This window comes from Gymnoscopelus microlampas (assembly GCF_963454915.1).
Source record: "Gymnoscopelus microlampas genome assembly, chromosome: 10".
NCBI classification, from domain to species: Eukaryota; Metazoa; Chordata; class Actinopteri; order Myctophiformes; family Myctophidae; genus Gymnoscopelus; species Gymnoscopelus microlampas.
Genome location: NC_139947.1, coordinates 7,951,294 through 7,977,841, shown reverse-complemented (window position 1 = coordinate 7,977,841; position 26,548 = coordinate 7,951,294). Strand labels below are relative to the sequence as shown.

At 40.4% G+C, this 26,548-nt stretch overlaps 2 protein-coding genes across 2 annotated transcripts in view; one reads left to right on the top strand and one right to left on the bottom strand.

Moving 5' to 3' along the window:
- The window catches only part of adcy6a (adenylate cyclase 6a), a 108,270-nt gene extending 90,258 nt beyond the window's left edge, over positions 1–18,012 (top strand). Inside the window, exons 13-24 of the mRNA XM_084069463.1 lie at positions 1,932–2,029; positions 2,462–2,549; positions 2,924–3,040; positions 5,475–5,621; positions 8,634–8,809; positions 9,272–9,298; positions 9,720–9,749; positions 10,135–10,267; positions 10,999–11,262; positions 12,427–12,631; positions 13,978–14,102; positions 15,180–18,012. Of these exons, the coding sequence (XP_083925589.1) occupies positions 1,932–2,029; positions 2,462–2,549; positions 2,924–3,040; positions 5,475–5,621; positions 8,634–8,809; positions 9,272–9,298; positions 9,720–9,749; positions 10,135–10,267; positions 10,999–11,262; positions 12,427–12,631; positions 13,978–14,102; positions 15,180–15,308 (1,539 nt within the window). The 3' untranslated portion in view covers positions 15,309–18,012. The remainder of the gene's footprint in view (positions 1–1,931; positions 2,030–2,461; positions 2,550–2,923; positions 3,041–5,474; positions 5,622–8,633; positions 8,810–9,271; positions 9,299–9,719; positions 9,750–10,134; positions 10,268–10,998; positions 11,263–12,426; positions 12,632–13,977; positions 14,103–15,179) is intronic.
- Positions 18,013–25,106: 7,094 nt separating this feature from the next.
- On the bottom strand, positions 25,107–26,199 carry spmip11 (sperm microtubule inner protein 11; the record flags this gene model as incomplete). The annotated part of the gene is made up of 3 exons (XM_084068685.1): positions 25,107–25,155; positions 25,489–25,618; positions 26,040–26,199. 3 exons carry the CDS (start codon positions 26,197–26,199, stop codon positions 25,107–25,109), a joined length of 339 nt encoding a protein of 112 aa, XP_083924811.1.
- Between the last annotated feature and the right edge of the window lie 349 nt (positions 26,200–26,548).

The following is a 26,548-nucleotide window of genomic DNA, read 5'->3' as shown; positions in this document are numbered from 1 at the left end:
AATTGATATATATTTGCCCGCACCCCCATCTGCAAAGGTTTTGCGCCAGGGACCCCCAGAAGAGAAAATGTATTTAACACATCGGGTGCCAAACACGGTCTGAACCGTGTGTTTACATAGTGGCGCTTCGGTGCCGAACACGGTCTGAACCGTGTTTTTAGTCTTTTTGTTTTTTTCGTTTTTCTCCGCGCGGGCGGGGCTAGAGCAGCTCTGGGAGCTCCCATTGTAATCCTGCGAAGGAAGTGCCAGATCGCTCACCGGAAACAAAAAAATAATTCCCATCCGCTTCCTGTCTATTTCCTACTTTGAAACGCCTATATCTCCGAATCTGTTTCCTGTGGGGAAAACCGGTCATGCGCGATGCGCGATCCCCCCCCGTTGTAACTCGCGAGGGAAATGTTATGGTTCCAGGCTGTAGCCAGGCTCATGGCACAACATGAATCGATGCTTTTTTTCGTGTGGAATTGCTCGTCGCGGAGTCTACAGATTTAAACAGTAAAGCCCAGTCAATGGGGAGAATGCTGGCACCCAACGTAAGTTGTTATGAAAAAACGCTGGCACCCGATGTGTTAAAAATGTTTTCAAAATGATTCACAATTTTTGATATTTTTCAAATATTAAAAAAGATTGCAGATGTTCAAGCTATCAGCGTGGCACGAAGTGATGCGCTGTGAGCTTGTATCTGCTATTTTTGAGTAGCCAACATATAAATGGATAAAGTGGTTAAAATGATTGTGATGCTATGTTAACTACTTTTGCTGGGGATCACCTGGAACACTGGTTCCGTTGATACAAGCCAGACGTGCGCTGTGTATTTATAAAAATCTGATTTGATTCGATTGATTAAAATAATTATGCTCTGAGAACATGCACTGATTGTTACTCATTCAGTGCCAATGAAATAAAAAAATATGTGCGTACTGTGCCAGCAATTTTTAAATTTTCTTACCTTTTTCAAGTAGTCGCAGAATATTTATCTCCAGTATAATAGATCCCCTGATGGGTGCTAATCACTGAGGGTTGCACTGTGTGGTTTCACAAAATGTCAGCGAGATCATCGCGACCTTGTTGACATTAATTGTCTGCCTTTGAAAATAACATGTCTGGGCCAAAAATACATAGTAAAAAAAAAGTGCTCAGGAGCCGAGATACAGCCTTTTTCAGTAATAAGTTAAACAAGAAGTGAATGGAGCAGCACATCTTCAGATAATGATATATTGGGTTCTGAAAGTTTTTTTACCCCCCCCCCAAAATAAACATGTCATTGGCACGTTGACGCCATTGCGGTAAAACACGTCAATGGCAAGTAGTCAGATGAGTGGGCCACAAACACAAGAAAATGTGGTAAACTGCTGATCTATAGAAATGTGGGTCATTATGACCGAAAGAATAAGATTGCGGATACAAGCGGCCGAAATTAGTTTTCTCAGACGGGTGGCCGGCCTCTCCCATAGAGCAGTGGTTCTCAACCTGTGGGTCACATGATTTTGGGGGGGTCCCCAGATCACAGTTAAGTGTCAATTTAAGGACTTAAGACCTTTTTAATACCTCAACACAAGAAAAAGACCATTACTGCATAGAAAGTAAACAACAAAACTATAAAAACTGATCAAACATTGACCAAATTGTCAAATAATATAAGAAAGAGGCTAAAAATATATCTGTGGAACCGAGTCAAACTAAATGTACAGTAATGCCTCAACTCCTACAATTCCAAGTGCTTGTCAGGGTTGGGGGGTCCCCAGTCCACCTAATAATTTGGTGGTCCCCCAGTTCAAATATGATTATTTTGGGGCGACCCCAGTTCAAATATGATTATTTTTGGGGGTCATCAGTTCAAATATGATTATTGTTGGGGCTACCCACTTGTTTACGTACCTTTGCATCACTTAATGTGTCTTTTCGTTTATCTCTCTGTTGTTTTTTTGCAGTATTCCAAGAAGGTGGATGACCGTTTTGGAGGCTACGTAGCCTGCACTCTGCTGGTGTTCTGTTTCATCTCCTTCATACAGATAGTCATCTTTCCTCAGTAAGTGTAACACACACGCACGCACGCACGCACGCGCGCACACTACAGACACACAGACACACACACACACACACACACACACACACACACACACACACACACACACACACACACACACACACACACACACACACACACAATGCATAATATTGATGTTTGATAATATCACAATTTAACAATTTAATTAAGAATGCATGTTAACCACAATATCACTATTTTGGAACATTTGTTGTCGATCTGTCGCATTTTGAGCTTGTAGATTGTCTATTTTATCATCAATATGTTTATTAATATCTGTTTAATAATGTCAATATGTGTATTATAATCCATATGTGTATTAATATCCGTTTATTAGTATCAATATGTTATTATGATCCATATGTTTATTAATATCAATAATCCATGGTGTGTGTGTTATGTTGTGTCCCGCAGCACTCCGGTCATGCTGGGAATCTACATCAGTATCTTCATCATCCTCGCCAACATCCTCTTCATCTGTGCCATATACTCCTGCATCAAGGTAAAAAGATTTGGCCATGGACCCCCATCTGAAATTATGTTGTGCCAGGGACCCCCATAGAAGATTTGTGTTTCAAAAATATTCAAAAGTTTTCACATTTCTTCAAGATTAAAAAAATATAAATAAAAATATATTCTTCAAGAAAATGTTTTTAATAGCCAATGTATAGGCTATAGGGTCAAAGTGGTTAAACAGATTTTGCTCTATTTTGCTGGGGAACCCCTGGAACCCCTCCAGGGCCAAGGGTTCCCGGACCCCACTTTGAGAACCACTGGTGTAGAATGACCAACTTTGTACCTGCAGTTACAGCACAGTACAGCCCACTGTGTTGAAGCACCAGGGTAATGTGTTCTTTCTGCCCCCTGCTGGTGAAGCTGTTCCCTGCAGCCATGCAGACAGTGTCCAGGAAGATCGTGCAGTCCCACACCAACAGTACGCTGGTGGGCGTGTTCACCATCATCCTCGTGTTCATTTCTGCCTTCGTCAATATGGTAAACGTGCAACACACACACACACACACACACACACACACACACACACACACACACACACACACACACACACACACACACACACAGACAGACAGACAGACAGACAGACAGACAGACAGACAGACAGACAGACAGACAGACAGACAGACAGACAGACAGACAGACAGACAGACAGACAGACAGACAGACAGACAGACAGACACTCTCACACACACGCACACTCACACTCACACTCACACACGCAACACACGCTACAATATAATTTAAAATGCAATATAATATAATATTCTTCAAAAATAGATGATCTACAAGCTACATTTTGAGCTTATAGCTATGTAACAATTTATGTTAATGAATAAAATGTCATTTTGTCCAATCAGTATGATCGTGTCAAAGGTCATGTCTCACTGACAGATCTGACAGGGATTTTGACCTGAAGGTAAGGTTAACTTTTCCCCTGAGCCAGCAGGCAGGCTCTATTAAAAGCTCTATTAAAATGTCAGCACTTGCGGCTTGGACGACCGCTGGCATAGCGATCCAGGCACCTATAGGCTCAGTGTAGCCTGACAGCGTGTCGCGGGTTCAAGTCCCGATCCCGACGGCCTTTGCTGCATGTCACTCCCCATCTCTCTCTCCCCTTTTCCTGTCAGCCTATCAAATAAAGGCATAAAAAAGCCCCCAAAAAAAAAAAAAAACACACCCAATGTGAAGTGGGCGGTGTGGTCACAGTGGTCATCACAGTGATGGAACATGGAAGTGTTTTTTTTTAAGTGCATAGTCCTATTTATAGGGCTATGCACACGTGTCATGTGTTTCTAGCCAATCACAGTCCTGAATAGAGTCATGGTGGCCAATCACGGTGCAGGGTTAGGGGGGTACAATGGTGGCCAATCACAGCGCAGGGTTGGGGGGGTGCAATTGGGTCGATGTCCAAACCTCACATACAGGGGCGGTTGCACCGCCCAAAAAGAAAATGTCAGCACTTGCACAGGAAACCAGGGTCAATCAGAAGAGGAAAGCTACGTAGTGCAGCTTTATAGCACTTTTATACTTTGTGTAACACAGTTTACAAAGCGCTTCACATAACACAATGGAATAGAGGAAGCATTTGGATGTGATGAAAAAAACACACAAAATAACACACAAACATAAAAATACAAATTCCTGTAAAATTATTAATTTATTTGGCCCATAAACCCAACAGTACCCGCTTAATGTATCGTCTTGTATGAACTGTACTGTATGCAGTGGTGGGAAAAGTACTGAAATGTTTTACTTAAGTGAAAGTATCAATACTACACTGTAGAAATACTCTGTTACAAGTAAAAGTCCGGGTAATCAAAATTTACTTGAGTAAAAGGACAAAGGTATTGGTATCAAAATGTACTTAAAGTACCAAAAGTAGAAAGTACTCATTATGCAGAATGTCCCGTTTCACAAGTTTTCAAATGTATAAAATGTTTAAAAAAAAGCAGATCTACAAGCTCACAATGCGTCGCATCGCGACGCATTGTGAGCTTGTAGATCGGCTATTTTCAAATGGCCGAAATGTATACAGAGCTGAAGTGGTTAATGTACTGTATGTTTTGTAATCTATGTATACAATTTGAATCCTGCGCCATGTCGGTTGTCAGTATGTATGTACGTTGTATGTGGCCAGTGTGACGTAATCTGACATCACGCCAGTGTGACGTAATCTCACGACAGCATGACATCACGCATGACATCACATCCTACCTATAAATTCTAGGATGCCGTCAGATCGCACCAGTTCGACGGCTTCCATAGTGGGTTTTGGTCATTGGAGAGGTGATGCACGTCACCTCTTTCTGAAGTGGGTACTTTCAAAGCCTGCCGTGGATTTAGGAGAGCACAAAACTCTCTCTCACACTGTGAGGTGCCTGTAACTTCTAGTGATAATACAAATCTACAAAGTAACTAGTAACTACAGTTGTCAAATAATTAGTAGTGGAGTAAAAGTACAATATTTGCCTCTGAGATGTAGTGGAGTAGAAGTAAAAGCACTGAAAATTGGAAATACTCCAGTAAAGTAAAAAAGACCTCAAAATTGTATTGGCTGCCAAAAACGCAGATCTGCGTTCTATTGCGTCCTTAGAACGCAGGCTGCCAAAGACGCAGATCTGCGTTCTATTTTTTTTTTTTGTAATTCGACCCAAAGACCAAGGAGATATGATTTTTCGAAGATTTAAACTCCCATCATCCACTTCATTGTTAACTTAAAACTTAAAAATTCTGTATCTCGGCTCCTGAGTACTTTTGTTTTTTCATTGAAAAAGTCTGGCAGTCTACTGTAGAAAATAAATAAATCATTCTGGCAGCCAATGTGTTAATAAGCACAGTACTTGAGTACATGTGCTTAGTTACTTTACACCGCTGACCGTGTGTCTGTCTTGATGTGTGTTTCACCGTACAGTTTGCCTGTGACACTAAGAGCTTGGAGGAGTGCGTCGCCGAGCAGCTGAACACGTCCGCTCCGCTGGTCACTCCGTGTCTCATCCACAGCCTCAACATGTCCATGGAGGGAGGGCTGGAGATATGTCCCTCGTGTCCCTTCCCAGAGGTCAGCCTCCACTCTTATGTATATTAAATCAGTGCTTCTCAACCTTTTCAGGCCGCGACCCCCGAAAATAATTATAATGTGAAGTGGGGGACCCAGCACCATAAGCACTTGGAATGTAGGAGTTGAGGCATTACATTTAGTTTGACTCGTTTCCACAGATAAATATTGTGAAAATAGCAGATCTACAATCTCACAATGCCTCTTGTGAGCTTGTAGATCGGCTACGTTCACAATGTTTGCCCCTTTCTTTTATAATTTGACAATTTGGCCAATGTTTGACTGTTTTTTTTTCTTTCTTTTTTTCTTTCTTTCTTTTTTTTAGGTATTAAAAATGTATTAAACGTCCTTAAATTGTCACTTTACTGTCATCTGGGGAACCCCAAAAAAACATGTGAGTGAGGACCCCCCCTGTTGGTCCCGACCCACAGGTTGAGAACCACGGTATTAAATGTGATCTTTAGGACTGACTGACTGTCCACACTGTTATTAAATCTGATCTTTAGGACTGACAGTCCACACTGTTATTTTCAAGTGATCGCATTTGTATAATAAAAAAAAGCATCAATCAAGCTTGGGGATTGGCTATTTTCCACCATTTTTGATATTTACGGGGCCAGAGCTCTGCTCTGGACACGTATTGTTATTGGCAGTATTCTGTCACTTCTTCTTCTTCTGCCACTTTTCGCAGTTCTGGCTGAACCGCGCTGTCGCTTTTTATGAAACTCGGCCATATGGTAGATGGTCATGAAAAACGATCAAAAAATAATTCTCACAATCTTTCGTCCAAAGGTGGCGCTATAGCACTCAATTGAAAATGCCAACTTTGACCAGGTACAACTCATGCCCTGTTTGACCTACAACCATGAAACTTGGATACACATATGCGTCTCCTCATGCTGAACAACTTTCACCCTCTGACTTTTGACCTCTGACCTTTAGATCTCCCACCATTTTGAATTATATGAAAAACAGTCATTGGCTCCTAACTTCTGCATTTTTTCACTTATGGAAAATCCGTTGGAAATTTTTGTAGGCAGTGGTCCAAGGTTCAAGTGCTAAACGTTTCGTGCAGATTGCTCAAAAATCCCAGGAGGAGATAGATTTTAACTATTACAGTTTAAAGAAAATTATTCATCTGTGCCTAAAACATACATGCAGACTCACATTTCTTTGAAACTTTGCAGAAATGTACAGGGTCATTCCAAATATCACTGAAACCAATCTTACTCCAATTGGCCAAAAGGGGGCGCTATAGCAATTTTTTGAAAAGGCAGACTTTAAACAGGCATAAGTCATGCCTCGTTTGGCCGAAAGTCGTGAAACTTGCTTACACATGTGCCTTGACTCATGAGGAACACACGTATCGATTTGACCATTAAGCTCCGCCCTTAGATTTTCCGCAATTTTGAGCAGTTTGAAAAATACTTGTTTTTGCCAGTTCTGGCTTAACCGTGCATACGCTTTTTACGAAACTCGGCCATATGGTAGATGCTCATGAAAAACTACCAAGAAATAATTCTCACACTCATTCGTCAAAGGGTGGCGCTATAGCACTCAATTGAAAGTGCCAACTTTGAACAGGTACAACTCATGCCCTGTTTGACCTACAACCATGAAACTTCGATACACACATGCGTCTCTTCATGCCCGACAACTTTCGTGGTCTGACTTTTGACCTCTGACCTTTAGATCTCCCACCATTTTGAATTATATGAAAAACAGTCATTGGCTCCTAACTTCTGCATTTTTTCACTTATGGAAAATCCGCCGCTTTTGTTTTGTCGGCAAAGGTCCTAAGTTCATGTGTAAAATGTTTTGTGCAGATTACTCAAAAATCCCAGGAGGAAATAGATTTTAACTATTGCAGTTTTATGAAAATTATTCACCTAACACATACATGCAAGACTCACATTTCTTTGAAACGTTGCAGTAATGTAGAGAGTCATTCCAAATATCACTGAAACCAATCTCACTCCAATTGGCCAAAGGGGGGCGCTATAGCAATTTTTTGAAAATGCAAACTTTAAACAGGCAAAAGTCATGCCTCGTTTGGCCGAAAGTCGTGAAACTTGCTTACACTTGTGCCTTGACTCATGAGGAACACATCTATCGCTTTGACCAGTAAGCTCCGCCCTTAGATTGTCCGCAATTTTGAGCAGTTTGAAAAACACTTAAACCCAGGATTTTTCAGCTATTTGCGTGAAACTGTATCATCTGTGTGATCTCCTTTTTCACAGTTACTTGTCTGTTGGGCCAATGGCGTCTCCCTTAAATGAATGCCTCACAATCTCAAGGTCGCCAGTTCAAGCCTCACTTGATGCAGACTTAATTTAAGTTGAATTGCAAACGACATGACTGTATCAATGAATACATGTGCAAATGGTAAAGATAACCTGAAATGCTTATTTGAGAGTACGTTTTTTCAACGTATGACATACTTCATTCTGAAAATAGCTGATCTACAATCTCACAACTTTTCATGGTTTGTGAGCTTGTAGATCGGCTACTTTCACTAGTTTTGGTTCTGAGGAGATGTACAATTTCTTCATTGGTAAATGGTTTGTGAACGAGTGATCTTAGTGTTAGTGAAACAGGGGCTTGGTTCATGAAAGAAGGCAAGAGTTTATGATCTTCAACAGACAATATCAGTCTGGACATAGCTATAGCACTATAGGTAGTGTTGCAGCCTATTAGTCTGAAGGTTGAGAGTTCGAATCATGTTAATGGCAGTAGGTTGAGATGTCCAATCAAACCATTATGTTTCCATCTCTCTCTCTCATCAATCTATTGTTTCCATGTCACTCTCTCTCTCTTCAATCTATTCCGTTTCCATGTCTCTCTCTCTCTCTATTCACTGGCCCCGTATTATCGCTGCTTGCAGCTATATTTCATATTTAGATTTGTATGATTATGCCCTGTATGCATTAGCATGTTTGTATTTCATGTACATTTTTATTATTCCATTGCATTATTATAAACCAGTAATACCTGCATGTGTCCTATGTGTGTCAGTATTTCAGCTACAGCGTGCTGCTCACCCTGTTGGCGTGCTCAGTGTTCCTGCAGATCAGCAGCATCGGCAAACTGGTGCTGATGCTGCTGATCCAGTTCACCTTCCTGCTGCTGGTGGAGTGGCCACAGGTGGTGCTGTTTGACAACGCAGACCTCTTTGTCACCTCCAATGCCCTGTAAGTCAGTATAGTTCTCTTTGGCCTTTTTTTTTTCAACCCCTCCTGAAAATGTATTTTCGGTTTATTAAAGAGCTGGAGAGACAGGGAGACTCCTGTTACTGAACAAACACTCTATAGCAATGACTACTATCCCAATATAGTGCTTTAACCTTTTAACAAAAACACTTTTGTTTTCACCCAAAAAATATCACTTACCCTACCTTTCAGCCTTTGCATGACAATAGCAGATCATTTTGACACACTGTGACCTTGTAGATCTGCTTTTTATATTTTATTAAAAAAAAGAAAAATAGGGATGTCGGGGTTAATGTGGTTAACTAACTAATTGTGATATCAGTACTGTAAATATCAAAAATATCATTTCCCAAAAGGAAATGCATGCACTTAATATAATTTCATATAATTCCAATGTTTATGTTTAGCTCTCAACATTCTAATATCTGTTATTTTCCTTTCTAGTGATTTCAATGAAACTACTTCTCAATGGTAAGTATTTATTTATTTTCTTTTGCATGGTAATACTAGCCTGGCATGGCCAGACTATCACTGAGTAGATATTAGTCTGGAATCTCTGTGTGGAACCTCCATTTCCGAGGGGAAAATTTAAAAAATGCCTCTGGTGATAAACCCGCTCCATATTTGCATACTGGGCCCTGATTGGTCCCTCACTACTTCGGAGGGAGTGAAATCCAATCACAGCTGAGCGGTGCCAGACTAAATCTGCCCAGGGCTTTTTTATTTATTTATTATTATTATTATTTATTTGTTGCTATTCATACTTAATGAATAAAAATCTGATTACAATCTGCCACTCTGACCATAACCTTAGACTGTTATTATATCCAGAACAGCCAGTAGGATGTGCTCACAATGCTGTTATTATAACATTATTTCTGTTTTCCATTAGGTCCAGTTTCAATGAAACTACAGACCAGTGGTAAGATTATAGTTAACGTAGCATTAAAGGGATAGTTAACCCCCAAAATGACTTTTTTTCTATCGATTACACACCCCATGGAGACTTGATGATCATAATTGGATGACCAGCAGCGGCTCCGGTAGGAGACTCAAAGTGTCAACTTTGAGTCTCCTAACGGATACATTAGCATCTTCCCGCCGGTCATCAAATTATTGGCTTAGGAATGGGACAAAAACTAAACAATCTCCATGTATTCAAGGCTTCATGGGGTGTGTAATTGATAGAAAATAAGTAATGTTTTGGGTGAACTATCCCTTTAACATCATTGACGTCCCATATTGTTACCCCACTTCACAGGAGCTGTTACCACTTGTCTTATTGTTTTTTTTGTATGACTTCACAGTCCATTTGTTGTGACTAAAGTGTCCCTGAGGGTGATGACACCAGTGATCCTCACAGTGTTCGTCCTGGCTCTGTACCTCCACGGTCAGCAGGTCGAATCCACCGCACGCCTCGACTTCCTCTGGAAACTACAGGTAACTGCAGCCGCCTCTAGGGGTCACTATCTCACCATGTTAAAGGGATATTTCACTTTAAAAAGAGAAGTGGGTCATTTTATCGTCTACTCAGTCCTTTGGGAGCACCCCAGACAGTGTTTAAGTTGCTTCATTCAGTATTTAGGTACTTGATTAGATTCATCAAAAATACCCGTCCGTGGTTCTGGTGACTCATCCTGGCCTCCTGATACGTGAGGGGGCCGTGTTTTTTCGATTACATAAAAAAAAAAAAAATCATTTTCCAAAAATAGCAGATCTACAAGCTCAAGCTACAGTACGAGCTTGTAGATCTGCTATATTTGAAAAATCGTGAACATTTGTGCAAATCTTTGAATATACATAGACTAAACATTTTTAACTCCGATCTGTGGTTCTGGAGGGTCCCTGGAACAAAATATTTTGAGATGGGGGACCGCGGCCAAATACATATTATTTTGGGTGGTCCTTGACATGGAAAAGTGTCCACTGGCAACATACGTTTTTTCAAAAAACTGTTTGGATTTAGAAGACATTTGTAGAATCCCCCAGAAGCAAAGATTTGAGTTACAAATGTTCGCTTAAAAAAAAAAAAAAGCTTTTCCGGTCTTAATGGGTTAAGGTTGTCACAAGTCTGTTCAATTTCCAACTCTCCCTCCCTCCCTCCCTCCCTCTCTCTCTCTCCCTCCCTCCCTCTCTCTCTCTCTCTCTCTCTCTCTCCCTCTCTCCCCTAGGCCACGGAGGAGAAGGAGGAGATGGAGGAGCTGCAGGCGTACAACCGCCGCCTCCTCCACAACATCCTGCCGAAGGACGTGGCGGCCCACTTCCTGGCGCGGGAGCGCCGCAACGACGAGCTGTACTACCAGTCGTGTGAGTGCGTGGCCGTCATGTTCGCCTCCATCAGCAACTTCTCCGAGTTCTACGTGGAGCTGGAGGCCAACAACGAGGGGGTGGAGTGTCTCCGTCTGCTCAACGAGATCATCGCCGACTTTGACGAGGTAACTACTTTTATGAATAGGCTCTATGCACAGCAGCCATATTGGGACTTCCTTCACAGGTGTTACCAATGATACTAATTAAGGCTCTGTTCCATTTAGTGTGGCATAGTGGTTGTCTTATTTTCAAGGACCCCCATAACTCTGAGAGTGTACAAATGGAACCAAATGGACCCTTACGGGTCCATTTGGTTCCATTTGTACACTCTCAGAGTTACACACCCACCATAAGGGGCCATTTGGGAACCAAAATGGAGTGTTTCTAGTGAGCCAACATGCACAATATGAGCACCCTGACTAGAATGGAACAGAGCCTTCATTGGTATCATTGGTAACACCTGTGAAGGAAGTAAGAAGAGGCCCAATTTCTTTCCAATATGGCTGCTGTGCATAGAGCCTATTCCTTTCAGTGCCAGCTTAGCAGAAGTGTTTTAGGTGCTGAAGCACAGGGCACCAACCTGGGGGGGGGGGGGGGGGCACCAAACGGCGTGGAGAAAGTGAAATAAGACAGAACTATCGCCGAAAAGCTCCAAAAATTAGAAGCCGCTGCTGCTGAAGGATCGCTAAAACGGTGAAACGTGCCGGTCAAGCGTATATTTTTTGATGCTTCGGCGCTTTGATTTGTATTACAAAACCGCTTCAGCCCTATTTAAACTTTGGCAATTTGAAAATAGCCGATCTACAAGCTCACAACGCGACGCGTTGTGAGCTTGTAGATCGGCTATTTTCAATTACACATTTGAAAACTTGTGAAATGGGACCTTCTGCATAACGAGTACTTTTACTTTTGGTACTTTTTAAGTACATTTTGATACCAACACTTATGTTCTTTTACTCAAGCACATTTTGAATTCCGGACTTTTACTTGTAACAGAGTATTTCTACATTGCAGTATTGATACTTTTACTTAAGTAAAAAAAATTGAGTACTTTTTCCACCACTGTTGAAGACCAGGCCCATTGCAAGTTGCTGTTCTCTGTCCATCCCACACTATAGCTCCGCTCACATGCCCTGCTGTGTGTGTGTGTGTGTGTGTGTGTGTGTGTGTGTGTGTGTGTGTGTGTGTGTGTGTGTGTGTGTGTGTGTGTGTGTGTGTGTGTGTGTGTGTGTGTGTGTGTGTGTGTGTGTGTGTGTGTGTGTGTGTGCGTGCGTGCGTTCATCATATAGATCATCAGCGAGGAGAAGTTCAGACAGCTGGAGAAGATCAAGACCATTGGCTCCACCTACATGGCGGCGTCCGGCCTCAACGACTCCACCTACGACAGGGAGGGGCGCTCACACATCACCGCCCTGGCCGACTACGCCATGAGGCTGAGGGAGCAGATGAAGTACATCAACGAGCACTCCTTCAACAGCTTCCAGATGAAGATAGGTACTGTTCTCTCTGTCACTCTCTTTGCTGTCAAAATGAACACATTACATTACATTTCATTACAGTCATTTAGCAGACCCTTTTATCCAACGCGACGCGAAGTGTATTGAACATATAGGTAGGCAAGGAAACTACTAATCACCAGAAGTCTTAACCCATTAAGACCTGGGACGCATCTGTGTCACTTTTTGATTTGAGCTAAAAAAGCATTATTTTACACTTTGGCTATTCAAAAATAGCAGATATACAAGCTCATAGCGCGGCACCGAGTGCCGCGCTATGAACTTGTAGATCTGCTATTTTTGAAAAATCGAGAAAATGTGTGCACATTAATATATTTATATTGTTTTAAAGCGAACATTTTTAACTCAAATCTTTGCTTCTGGGGGTCCCTGGAACAAAATATTTTGAGATGGGGGTCTGCGGCCAAATACATATAATTTTAGGGGTCCTTAACATGAAAAAGATTGAGCACCACTGATATAGAAACATACGTTTTTTCAGAATAGGTGTGCCTTTCATGAAACGATACGATACGATATTGGGCTCACGACATCGATATGATATCGATAAGATATAATACGATATATGGCACTTTTTTATTATGAAAATATATGGGGGGGGGCTTATGAAAATATATGGGGGGGGGGGAGCAATTGCAAACAAATACTTCTGTTTTTGCATTATTATTATTGCAAATAAAAAAGTAAAAAAGTAAGGTAAAAGTGAAATATATCAGCTACACCTAACACTGATCATCATCAACATTTGTGTTGTTGTTGCCCAAAATAAGGTCACCAGGGTCAAGCTATTTGATTGATTGATTGATTGAATGTTTTATTAGGCAAAAGAATGTAAAACAACACAGTTACATTTATAATGCTTTTGTCTAGAAGGTCCGGCCCAAAAAGTCCTTGCGGGCTTGTTTCCGTTGGGGTCCTTGAATTAATTTCATAGACATATAGTAGAAACCAAACAGTTCAAAAATCAACATAAGAGTACAGAGGAAAAAATATATATACCATTATGTACAAGAAAGGCATGAGAAAATAAAAAAATGATATACAAAAAAAAGCATTAGAAAATAAAATAAAAAGTATGTACAAAAAAAAGGGGGGGATCGTCTGTCTACAGGGAAACTGGTACTAGCTCTTCTTTAGGCCTCCAGGAAGATGAGTTTTTAGGGCTGTTTTGAATGAGCCCAGCGAACTGCATTTTTTGAGGGATGGGGTTAGACTATTCCATTCCTTGGTGGCTGTGCTATAGGATTGGACTCATGTACAAACCATGAGGCTTATGACTTGCATAAAAAGATAATATTACTGTTTCATTCTCTTGTGCTCCAGGTCTGAACATTGGACCAGTGGTAGCAGGGGTCATAGGAGCCAGGAAACCCCAGTATGACATCTGGGGGAACACGGTGAACGTGGCCAGCCGTATGGACAGTACAGGAGTACCTGACTGCATACAGGTGATGGCCTGTTACTTACTACTGTTTTGCAGGGAATAGGCTCTGTGCACTGCTGGAATATTGGAACGTAATTGGGCCTCTTCCTTACTTCTTCCGCAGGTCTTACCAATTATACTAATTAAGGCACTCAAAACTTTTAAAAAATTTCAAGGACCTCCATAACTCTGAGAGTGTACGAATTGAAACAAATGGACGCTTACGGGTCCATAAGAATACTTTCTACAACAAAGTAGTCCTGAAATTCTGATCCTGGCATGGAAAGTACTGTCAGGATCAAAACGGTACTAAATTATCTGTGATGATGATTACTGTGTAATAATAATTATTATTTTATAAAAAATATAATAATGATACATTTTATTTATAACGCACTCTACATTTTTGGAGATCTCAAAGTGCTACAGGGTTTAAAAACAAATGGCACAAAAACAACAAAAGTAGGGCAAAAACAACAAAAAAAAGCATTCAGCAACAAGAAGACCTTTCTTGAGGAAGAAAGTTGATTCAAAACGAATTAAAAGAATATAGCTGCAAGCAGCGATAATACGGGGCCAGGGATTGCAGAGAGAAGAAAGAAAGAAGCAATGATAAGTAATATGCACAATAAGCCATAGAAACATAGAAGACTGAACTTGAGAGAAAGAAGACCAAATGATCCATGCTGGAAGCCTGGCCCCGTAAAAAAGCTTTGTTAACCCATTAAGACCTGAGGCCTATTCTAAAAACACCTTCTAAATTCTACTGTGCCTACTTTTTCTGAAAAGGAAAGTGAATTATTTTTTGTTATACAGTATATCGTCTCTGTCGGGTGGAAACCTCATATGTCCAAAACTGTTACTTTTTAGGATTCAAATAAAAAAATAGTAAAAGTCGCTTTGCGTGTTTTTGAATATGGAGACAAGAGGTTTCTGCCCGACAACAGCGATAAATAGCAACAACTAAAATGACACAGACAGAGTTGTTCCTAGCTTGAAAGGTATAACAATGAGTAACAGGTGTAACAGGTCTAAATGGGTTAAAAAGGTATGTTTTGAGTTAATAAACCAGCCCATGCTAACATTACATTGGTGTCAACAGGTCACCACAGACCTCCACCAGGTGCTCTCAAACAAAGGCTACGTGTTGGAGCACCGCGGCGTCGTAAAGGTCAAAGGTAAAGGGGAAATGACAACGTACTTCCTGAACGACGGACCGCCCAACAGTTAGCAGCTAGCTAGCTATCACTAGCAGCTGCTGTGGGGCGACGGGGTCGATTTCCTGCCGCGAGGGACCGTGCACCACTGAGCAAGGGACTCCCAGTGTGAGAGCTAATGGCTAACGACTTAGCGACGCCATCACTTGAATTCTGAGCGACGAGGGGAGAAAAAAAAGACGTTGAGACATTGTGTGGACTTCGGAAAGGAAGTTTTCTTTGATGAGAGCAAAGTGACGTTCTTGTCTATGACACGACAGCCATGTCTAGCCTCTCTCTCTCAGGCTACTTGAAAGATGCAGAGTCTGTTTATTTAAAAAACAAACAACAAACAAACGCCTTTAGCCTGTGTCAAAAGAAGAAATTACGCTGTACATAAGGCTACTTTTTATTTCACTTTATTTTTTGTGTGGGGGTTTAATTTTTACAAAAAAAAAATGTTTGGAGTCATTTTTTTTTATTTCCACAAGAATTATTGAACAGGTACTCATGTTTGTTTTTGTTTCCGGGTTACTTTATTATTTATTTTTAATCTTGATGTTTTTGTGCAAAAAGGTCCTTTATGGCAAGTGTGACTACATACGTGCACAAATATCCAGTTTATTACACGTTTATAAGTGTGTATGTACATGCATATTTGTGTGTATGAATATGTGTATAAAATCGAGGAGGACAATATTGACCAAAGACTAAAGTATGGCTAGAAACAAGGCAAGACATTCTCGCTTGAAGCTCGACTTATACTCGACTTATCACTGTTGTGCGGCGGAGTTTAAGTTAGGCATAAGACAGCAATGAGCGCCATGCTCTGTTGCTAAGCAGTAGACGGCCTCATCGCTAGTGGCAGCAGCAACAGCTTACTTCATTGTTTCTCATGGAATAACGTACTTTAACCACAGTACTTTACTTTTGTCTGTCATTCGGCCCATGGAAGAGATGTTTTTTCATCTTGCCGTCCTTCTCTGGAAGATGACGCTGGCCTCAACCTCTCTAGACCAAATGACTGATGGGAGTGAGAGTAACCACTTGAAGCCTAGCCAGAGATTTGTTAGACTAGAGCAGTGGTTCTCAACCAGTGGTCCGGAGACCACCAGTGGTCCTTGAGGGGGTTCCAGGTGGTCCCCAGCTAAATGATGGAGAGTCGGTAACCAAATGGACCCTTATAGATCTTTAACTCTTGAAAGTTAAAGATCTATAAGGGTCCATTTGGTTTCATTTTACACTCTCAAGAGTTGAATTATTGTTAAACTTCTGCATTACTAAATTAAATAATTGTTATTTTTTGCCTGTTATCTCTCCTACGTACCTACATCAATACAGCATGGAATTGTGGACAAAATCTTATCCAACAATAACACAATATTCTAAGTCTTGGGGTCTGAGTGTCTAAATCTCATCAAATGGTGGTTCCGTGGCTCAAATGCCGAATAAATAATGGACCTTGATATGGTTGAAAACCACTGGACTAGAGGCAGAACATAATGGGGGCAAAGGATGTAGCCCTGGGGGACTCCGGTCAATGAAGTATACAGGGTTTAAGTGGTTAACTGGGCTCCCAGAGGCGTAGAAACGGCTCCGCAGATCAAACCAATCTGATTCCAATCTGGATAGGCCTGAAAATGGGACTCGGGCTGCCAGTGTGAACATAACCTTAAAGCGTTCAGAGTGCTGCGATTTTCCCTCCGACGTTCTAATGCTCCTGTCATACGACAGCGGTGTTGCATGCTGAAAATATAGCCGATCTACAAGCTCATTATGTGTCACAGCCATGACGCGTTGTAGAGATTGTAGATTGGCTATTTTTGTGCATGTGACAACATCGTACGACATAAGTATAAATCGGGCTTAAAGGTTTCATGACATCAAATGTTTTCTTCTTTTTTTTTACCTCAGTTACACAGTCAGACATTCAGTGGATTTTCTGTGGTCTGGGATTTTCTGAATAATTAGGCTGTGAAAAGTGCCGTGATTGGCCCGTGGTCTTTGACGTCACAGTTAACCCATTAAGATCTGAGACGATTCTGTTTTTGGAAAAAAAATGCATTTTTTTCCCCAAGATTTTTCAAAAATAGCAGATCTAGCAGAGGCAATCCCTCAACAGCGACACCCGCAGGCAAATAGGTTTTCTTTTCATTGCAGCTGAAAAGGCCTCGGAACAAAGAGAGAAAAAAAACTGCCATGGCTCACTGGAGTGGATTTCTCAGTTAAAACCTTTAAACGCACGTTGGAAAGACCACGATAAAGACTTTTAATGTTTTGTAAGCCAGCATGTCATGAAACCTTCAAAACGTCTCGTCGCACATCTTTGGTCTGAACTAGGCTTTATTTAGAGCTTGAGCAGTCAGTGGGGGCAGGCAGGTGGTTTCAGCCATAGCAGTATATATTGTGGTAAAAGCCGCATTCCTTCCCTTTCAAAGAGCTGGTGTTGGTCCAAATGGAAAGGAAGGAAGTGGGGAAACTGGGAGGTTCAAGTGCCATCAGGGGTAAAAAAAAATCTTGGAGTGGAATGTCAATGGAAACCTATTACCAGACAGCTTGAATTGTCTGACAGTGTGTTCTCAAAGGGTCCTTGAGGGGGTTCCAGGGGGGGAACCCCTCAACTAGATGATTGAATCTTAAGAGAACCAAATGGACCCTTAGCAGTCTGTAACTCTGAGAGTGTACAAATGGAAGCAAACGGACCCGTCCGTTTGCTTCCATTTGTACACTCTCAGATTTATGTGGGTCCGTGGCCTAACCTAATGCATCACAAACTCGTTTTTTTATTTTCTTTTTTTGAGAACCACTGGTCTATGAAGATGGAATATGGGAGATGAAGTATTGACAGAGATGATCTATAGATTATGACTGAATACTGTGCTTTGTAGGGGCATAACTATTTTCACTGTGAGGTTTTGATGATTACAGCAAAACTTGCTTTCTTGCCAAACTTAACTGCTCTGAAGCATGTCTGATTGTGGTATCTTGTTTTTTTTCCTTTTCATTTTTTTCCCTGTTTTGTTTTATCTTTGGGTATTTTGTATCACCTCTGTATCCATCATTTGTATATTCTTAATGTTGTTATAATTATTATTATTATTATAATTATTCTGATTAATGAATTATGCTTATTACGATGATTCCATTCCAGTGAAAAAGGATCAAAGACCAGCACGCTTTTTCTCGTTAAAATGCCAGTTTGTGAAGCTTGAGCTCATTTGGTACCAACGGATCAACTGCAGGCAAACCTCGTCAGCGCTTAACCACGTGAAACCCTAATGTACAATACAGTATTTCCACTGGCCATAGACACGATTATGCATAATAACACAAATTCTGAGTGTAATGCTCGCAAAAACTAACACACACATGCTGTTGATTCTGATTCTGTTGACACTACATTTTATTTTATTTTTACACTATTTTTTTAATAACACTACTGCAGTGTTTTAACCTGTCTGGTTTCAATGTGCCCTCTCCCTCCCTATACCATGCCTTAACCACATGAACCCTGGCGTCTGTATTCTGAAAATAGCCAATCGACAAACTCACCAGTTTGGTGTAGAGGCAGTGGTGGAAAAAGTACTCAATTTTTTGACTTACCTAAAAGTATCAGTACTGCAGCGCAGAAACAAGTAAAAGTCTGGTAATTAACATTTACTTGAGTAAAAGTACAACAGTTTTGGCATCAAAATATACCTAAAGTATCAAAAGTAAAAGTACTCATTATGCAGAATGTGCTGTTTCACAATGTATACACTTTATAAAAAATCTTTTGAAAATAGCAGATCTACAAGCTCATAACGCGTCGCGATACGTTGTGAGCTTGTAGATTGGCTATGTTCAAATAGCCAAAGTTTAAATAGGGCTTAAGTGGTGAATGTATGTTTTGTAATAATAATCAAAATCTACAAAGAGTAAAAAGTACAATATATGCCTCTGAGATGTAGTTGAGTAGAAGTAAAAGTATTGAAAATTGGAAATACTCAAGTGAAGTAAAAAAAATCACACCCTGTGTGAAGGTAGCGGCGCCTTTGATACATTTTGTCATCGACATGTGTTTATAATGTGTTTATAGCCACGTGTCATGTGAAGCTTGACCAATCACTTTGTTGACACACCTGACCAATCAGAACGTTGACGGACCTGACCAATCAGAACGTTGACGGACCTGACCAATCAGAACGTTGACGGACACGGACAAAGTCAGGTATAGAGCAGGATCCGCTCTATACCTAAAGGTATAGAGCGGCTAGCGCCGCCAAAAATACCTCAACATTTTACTTAAGTACTGTACTTGGCTAAATGTAATTAGTTACTTTACACCACTGGGGATAGATGGATAGATAGATAGATAGTTCAACATTTATTTCAGCCACAATAGGTCCATATAAAAACACACTTTGGTCAACTAAGTATATAGGGTTAAAGTGATAAAACTCTCCTTAATTAGAAATCACGGCCACATCCCTGGAATAGAGAACAACATGTACGAGAATGAGTGCGAATGATTTTCCAAATCTGTTATTGAGGAAAGCTGAAAGATCCCCTTGCTATGTTTAATATTGCCTTAATTTAAAGACAGCACAGAGCAGTGAACAGGAACTGAAGAAATCACTGAGGGATTGATTAGAATGTTGGTGAACATTCACTGCATCAGTGTTGATTTTGACAGCATTTTTTTTTACAAAAATGTAGTTTTAGTCATAGTCTTGTGAATAAGATTCCATTTAGTTTTAGTCATATTTTGCTCATCTGAAAAGTTTTCGTTTTTGTCTAGTTTTAGTCGACCAAATCTAAGATTATAGTCGACTAAATCTACAGTTTAGTCGACTAAAATGTATTTTGGCGGTGCCTTCATGGCGTCGTAATGCTTGATTTTACACTTGGTTGCATGCTGAAAATAGCCGATCTACAAGCTCACAACGTGTTTCGCTGCGACGCGTTGTGAGCTTGTAGATCGGCTATTTTCAGAGCGCAACACCCGAGCGCAACCAAACATAAAATTACTTGTCTTTTCGTTTTACTGGATCTCTTCTTCACTAGTCCCTCACTAACATTTTAGTCTAGTTTTTATATGTTGACGAAATTGTCAGTATATTTAGTCTTAGTTTTAGTCATCATAGCTTAGTTTTTATTTAGTTTTAGTCAGTGAAAAAAGGTAGTCGACGAACATTTTTCGTCTTAGTTTTAGTCGACAAAATCAACACTGGTGAACATTCATTGCATTCACCACCAGTATATAAAGCAGCACCCTCACCGCTGCTCATTTTTATTTGAAGAAATCAATGTGATATAAGGGGTGCAGCAGTTAATCGAACTGAGCAAAGCATTCTAAAATAGTGAAAATAGCCGATCTAAAAGCTCAAAACGTGCCGCACCGAGATGCGTGTTGAGCTTGTAAATCTGCTATTTTCAAAATGTTTTGCACGACATACGTATGCAACGAAGTATAGAATAACGCTTAAGTGGTTAATAGTTTCGTTGATATAATAAAGACATGTAAAATATATATATATATATATTTAAAGCAGCACTATGTAACTTTTATTAAATTAATAAAATGTAATTTTGTCCAAACTGTATGGTACAGTATGTTAATACAATATAACTTATACAATTGGGGTGGTTGTATTTTGTCTCCCTGCTCTTCTATTGAGACATTTAGATCGTGTCAAAGGTCATGTCTCACCTAATCTGAGTTTCCAGAAGTTTTCGCCAGCTCTCGCATACAAACGGGAGGGGCGAGGAACTTCTGGGCCAAAACCCCTGTATTTGTGGGCGGGATGTAACTTACGCTCAGAATCTGAGCGGACACGCCTCTTACCGGTCTGAGAGCTGTGCAACTCGTCTAAAAAGTCCGACGAGAGGCAAACAGCAGTACACAACAATGGCGGCCGCAATTTCTCAAGGGGAAATTGCTTCCCGTCGCTCCTATTTACATGCAACACCCACTGCATGTGGATCCCGCCCCCTTTTCTTCATTGGCTGTTGATTTGAATCAACAGCCAATGACTATGTCTCACCTAGAGTACACAGGATCTGACACGAATTTTGACCTGATGGCCAAGATTCAATATATATATTAACCCCGAGCAAGCAGACAGGCCCTATTAGCTCAATGGTAAAAAAAAACAGCATTTGCTTAGTTCAAATCCGGGGTATAAGAGGAAAGTTACATAGTGCAGCTTTAAAAACATGCTTCTCGATCATTTTGATTAATCGAAAAATCGAATCAATAGAGCAATCACTAAGAAAATAATAGTAGATGGTTGCCGCCCTAGATATAATATCTCATCCTTGTGTCTCAACAATGGTAAACCAACAGTTGATCGTGTTTGTACCAGAGCCAGCCCCATACGCAGCCTTTGGTCGCTCCTTTCCAATCATGTTTGGCCTTGGGTGTCGCCCGGCGCAACAGAGAATAAATAAAGCCTAAACTCATACTTTGTCGCACGAAAATAGCAGATCTACAAGCTCACAACCAGTGGTGGAAAAAGTACTACATTGTTTTACTTAAGTAAAAGTATTGATACTGCAATATAGAAATACTCTGTTACAAGTAAAAGTCCGGAATTCAAAATGTATTTGAGTAAAAGTACAAAAGTATTGGCATCAAAATGTACTTAAAGTACCAAAAGTAAAAGTACTCATTATGCAGAATGTCCCATTTCCACTTTTCAAATGTAAAAAAAACTTTTGAAATAAGCCGATCCACAAGCTCACATATGCAACGCATAAGTGAGCTTGTAGGTCTGCTATTTTCGACACACGACGACGCATAAATCAGTCTTTAAGGGCTCATTTATGCTTCGTTGCGCGACTATGACGCTATGCGAAAATAACTGACTTTCAAAATAACTTTTGGATATTTTTTTTTCTGTAAAACTGACCCACTGAAAATCAGCTATATTCGCTCTGCGACGAAATGTAGATTCGGGCTTTAAAGTTTGGGAGATCACATAGCTATCGAGTGACTGTGACCATTGAAGAGTGATTCACATAATAGTGAAAGAATTTATAGAATGGACATGCGTTTATTAAAAAAAGAAAATGTGCATTGTATGTATTCTATTTCTATCGGCTGTCCATAGACTTATGTTGATTGTTAACTCTTGGGATATTTTTTTTTTTTGGGGGGGGGGTACGGGGGAGGGGTGATAGGTGGTCCCGTCCCCATACTACTGAAACAGTGTTTTTTTGCTCAGGCCTGAAGATGAATCCTTCCGTATTTGTCACGTTTTCTTTGTATTTTCCCTTTAGTTGAAGGAGTTGAAAGGGGGGAGTGTTTTGCCGAGTTTAACGACCAGAAGAGTTGAGGACTATGACAAAGAGATAAATATAATTTCCCCTTGAAGAAAAAAGAATAAACGATTTAATGGCTGTTTTGATTGGTTTTTGTGTGATTAAGTAATTGCAGAAAAGATGTATGCGTATATGCGTAGAAAGATGTGGCAGTGACTGATATAGCCTTTCCTACAATAGGCACTGTGCATAAATGTAGCCATAGTGGTGGAAGAAGTACTACATTTGTTTTACTTAAGTAAAAGTATCAATACTGCAATTTAGAAATACTCTGTCATAAGTAAAAGTACGGAATTCAAAATTTACTTGAGTAAAATTATTGGTATCAAAATGTACTTAAAGTATCAAAAGTAGAAAGTACTCATTATGCAGAAAGTCCCATTTAAAAAGTTTTCAAATGTATAAAAGTGTATTAATATCTTTTGAAAATAGCAGATCTACATTGTGAGCTCGTAGATCGGCTATTTTCAAATGGCCAAAATGTATATAGGCCTGAAGTGGTTAATGTATGTTTTGTAATAATAATCAAAATCTACAAAGTAGTAAGTATTGGAAATTGGAAATACTCAAGTAAAGTACAAATACCTACATAGTTACTTTCCACCACTGAATGTAGCCAAAGATGGTGGATATTTTGGAACATCTGCCATCCCAATTTTAGCCTATAGAGGTGAAATGGTACACGAATGGCATACAAATGGTCTCCTAAGTGGCCGGCAGATCTCGCAAGCGTCCTATGTTTACTGTCACTAGATCTCACGAGAGTGTGTTGGTAGGGCAGAGAAAGGCTTAATAACGTGTTAGTGTCAGAATGTTGGTGAAATAGGCTCTATGCACAGCAGCACCCTGACCATTCTGGTCAGGGTGCTGATATTGTGCATGTTGGCTCACTAGAAACACTCCATTTTGGTTCCCAAATGGCCCCTTATGGTGGGTGTGTAACTCTGAGAGTGTACAAATGGAACCAAATGGACCCGTAAGGGTCCATTTGGTTCCATTTGTACACTCTCAGAGTTATGGGGGTCCTTTGAAAATAAGACAACCACTATGCCACACTAAATGGAACTGAGCCTTAATTAGTATCATTGGTAACACCTGTGAAGGAAGTAAGCAAGGGGCCCAATTCATTCCCAATATGGCTGCTGTGCATAGAGCCTATTGTGTCGTTTGTGGAGATTGGGTCCAATATTTAGTTCAGTGACCATCAGTGTTGATTTTGTCGACTAAAAACTATGACGAAAAATGTTCGTCGACTACCTTTTTTCACTGACGAAAACGAAATAAAAACTAAGCTATGATGACTAAAACTAAGACTAAATATACTGACAATTTCGTCGCACCGAGTGCCGCGCTATGAGCTTGTAGATCTGCAATTTTTTTTAAATCATGAAAATGTGTGCAAATCTTTGAATATATATATTTTTTAAAGCGAACATTTGTAACTCAAATCTTTGCTTCTGGGGGGTCCCTGGAACAAGATATCTTCAGACGGGGGTCCGCGGCCAAATACATATCATTTTGGGGGTCCTTGACATGAAAACGTTTGAGAACCACTGCTATAGTGTTCAGTGTGTACATGCTTGACAGCTACAGCCTGAGCCTCTGAATATTTCAAAGCTTCCGGTGTGTGTGTGTGTGTGTGTGTGTGTGTGTGTGTGTGTGTGTGTGTGTGTGTGTGTGTGTGTGTGTGTGTGTGTGTGTGTGTACGTGTACATGTGCAATCTTACTCGCTCAATGGCCCTGTAATTGGAAACCTCGCTGCTTGGGAAGAGGTTACGTGGCCGCTACAGCACTGTACTGTATGTTCCCATTAAACTAAGAAACTAAAACATTCAGAGAAAGATAAAGATGGAATTATGTCAAATGAATGAACTGCATTATGTATTCCATTAATGTTTTATTAGCATTAAAAACAGATTATGTATTCTCCACCAAGGCTAATTAACACAATTCACACAATATTGGCAGCTTACATGCTGCTCAAACCTGAACCTCATCAAACTAATATAAGCTAACCCAAATAGCTCATACCGTAAACATGGCTTCACAGTTCTTCAAACAAATTCGTATTTAACATTATGCCAAGCTGCCATGGTGTGTGGGTGTATAACTTTGTTTTAATAACTTTTACTACATTGAAATATCTTTAAATATCTGAGGAAATAAATTATATTTATAAGTTACACATACTGAAGTACAGCATGAGATGAAATGTAATTGCATACATGCATACATACATACGTACATACATACATACATACATACATACATACATACATACATACATACATACATACATACATACATACTGTACATACATACATACATACATACATACATAGCCTACATACATACATCTACATATGCTCACGAGGCGTCGTTTTGTACTGTACATAAAAGGTTTCTGCCTGAAAGTGACGCTATGAGAACAAGTAGCACATACACATACACATACACATACACATACACATACACATACAGACAGCTGGCCCCTTCAACACTGTAGCATATCAAACTGTGACAATCGTTCAGAACAGGTTGAAGTCCCGATCGGACATCATCATCTCTTTCACAAACCTATAAGAAACCATACAGAGGACAATCACAGGAATGAACATTCAAAGAAATCAGTCAGACACCAGATATCGTCTCTGTTGGGTGGAAACCTTATATGTCCAAAACTGTTACTTTTCAGGATTCAAATTCAAAAACAGCAAAAGTAGCAGATCTACAAGCTCAAAACGCGTCGCTTCGCGCCGCGTTTCGAGCTTGTAGATCTGCTACTTTTGTTGCTTTTGTGTGATGCTGTAGTATGATCAAGTAAGGGTGTTAATCTGCAAGTAAAACACAAAAAGTTAAATTGTGGAAATAAGAGGTTTCTGCCCCAATGGCACCGATCATTCTACTTACCTGGTCATCTCACTGTTCTTACGGGGGTATCTCTTCACTTGGGCCCAGGGCTCCAGCCTCTGATCCTGTGATATCAGCCATCCATACTGCTGGTTGTCAGTCAGAGGCAGTAAGTACAGTTGGTTTGGGGCTAGAGAAGACATATCAATAAGTACAGTTGGTTTGGGGCTAGAGAAGACATCAATAAGTACAGTTGGTTTGGGGCTAGAGAAGACATATCAATAAGTACAGTTAGTTAGGGGCTAGAGAAGACATAACAAAGATAATGAGCAAATTAACCACTTTCAACCTGGTGTCCATATTTTGCGCAGGTCATTAATGGAGAAAACCGTCACAAATGATCAAAAAGTGTCCTTTTATTGCGTAAATAGCTCACAATTTGTCGCGTTGCAATGCATTGTTCGCCTGTAGATCAGTCATTTTCGGCAAATGTTCACCCCAGTCTATGCTTATGAGGGTCAAGTTCAACTATACTGAATGCATACAAGTGTATCAGCCAAGGAAAAAGATTTTTGTTAGATTCCACCAGCTTCCATGTTGACTGGACTCACATCTAGGTGTATGAACCCTCTTGACCATGTCTCTGTATCTCTGCTGGCTTCCATGGTGGATGTCAGCGCTGTGGGGCAGAGGCTGGCGGTACACACTGCATGTATCTGTGCAGCGCAGGGTCTCTGGGTGAGGTTGGGAGGACCAGCATCTTGAATTCATTCCACTGTCTGCATGGAGACATAATGTTACTTTATATCGTCGCTGTACAAAATCCACCCCCCTCAAACTGAGAGTGGGTGGATTGGAGTTCACAAACTGATCATGTCACTTAGTGGTGGGCGGGGCCCAATCTGAGCCTAGTTTGGTTCAGCTGGGGTGGGCCTATATAAGCTCAGGTTGAACCAGCAGACAAACATTTTGTCTGAAGGGCTGAGATTCACTGCAGGAAACCCACGGCTATGTGAGCACTTCCGATGCATTATAAGTAAGTTTGTTTTCTGTTTTTTAGACTTTATGTTCATTGGTTTATTTTGCTCGATAGACATTTATGCCGGTCTGCTTATGCTTT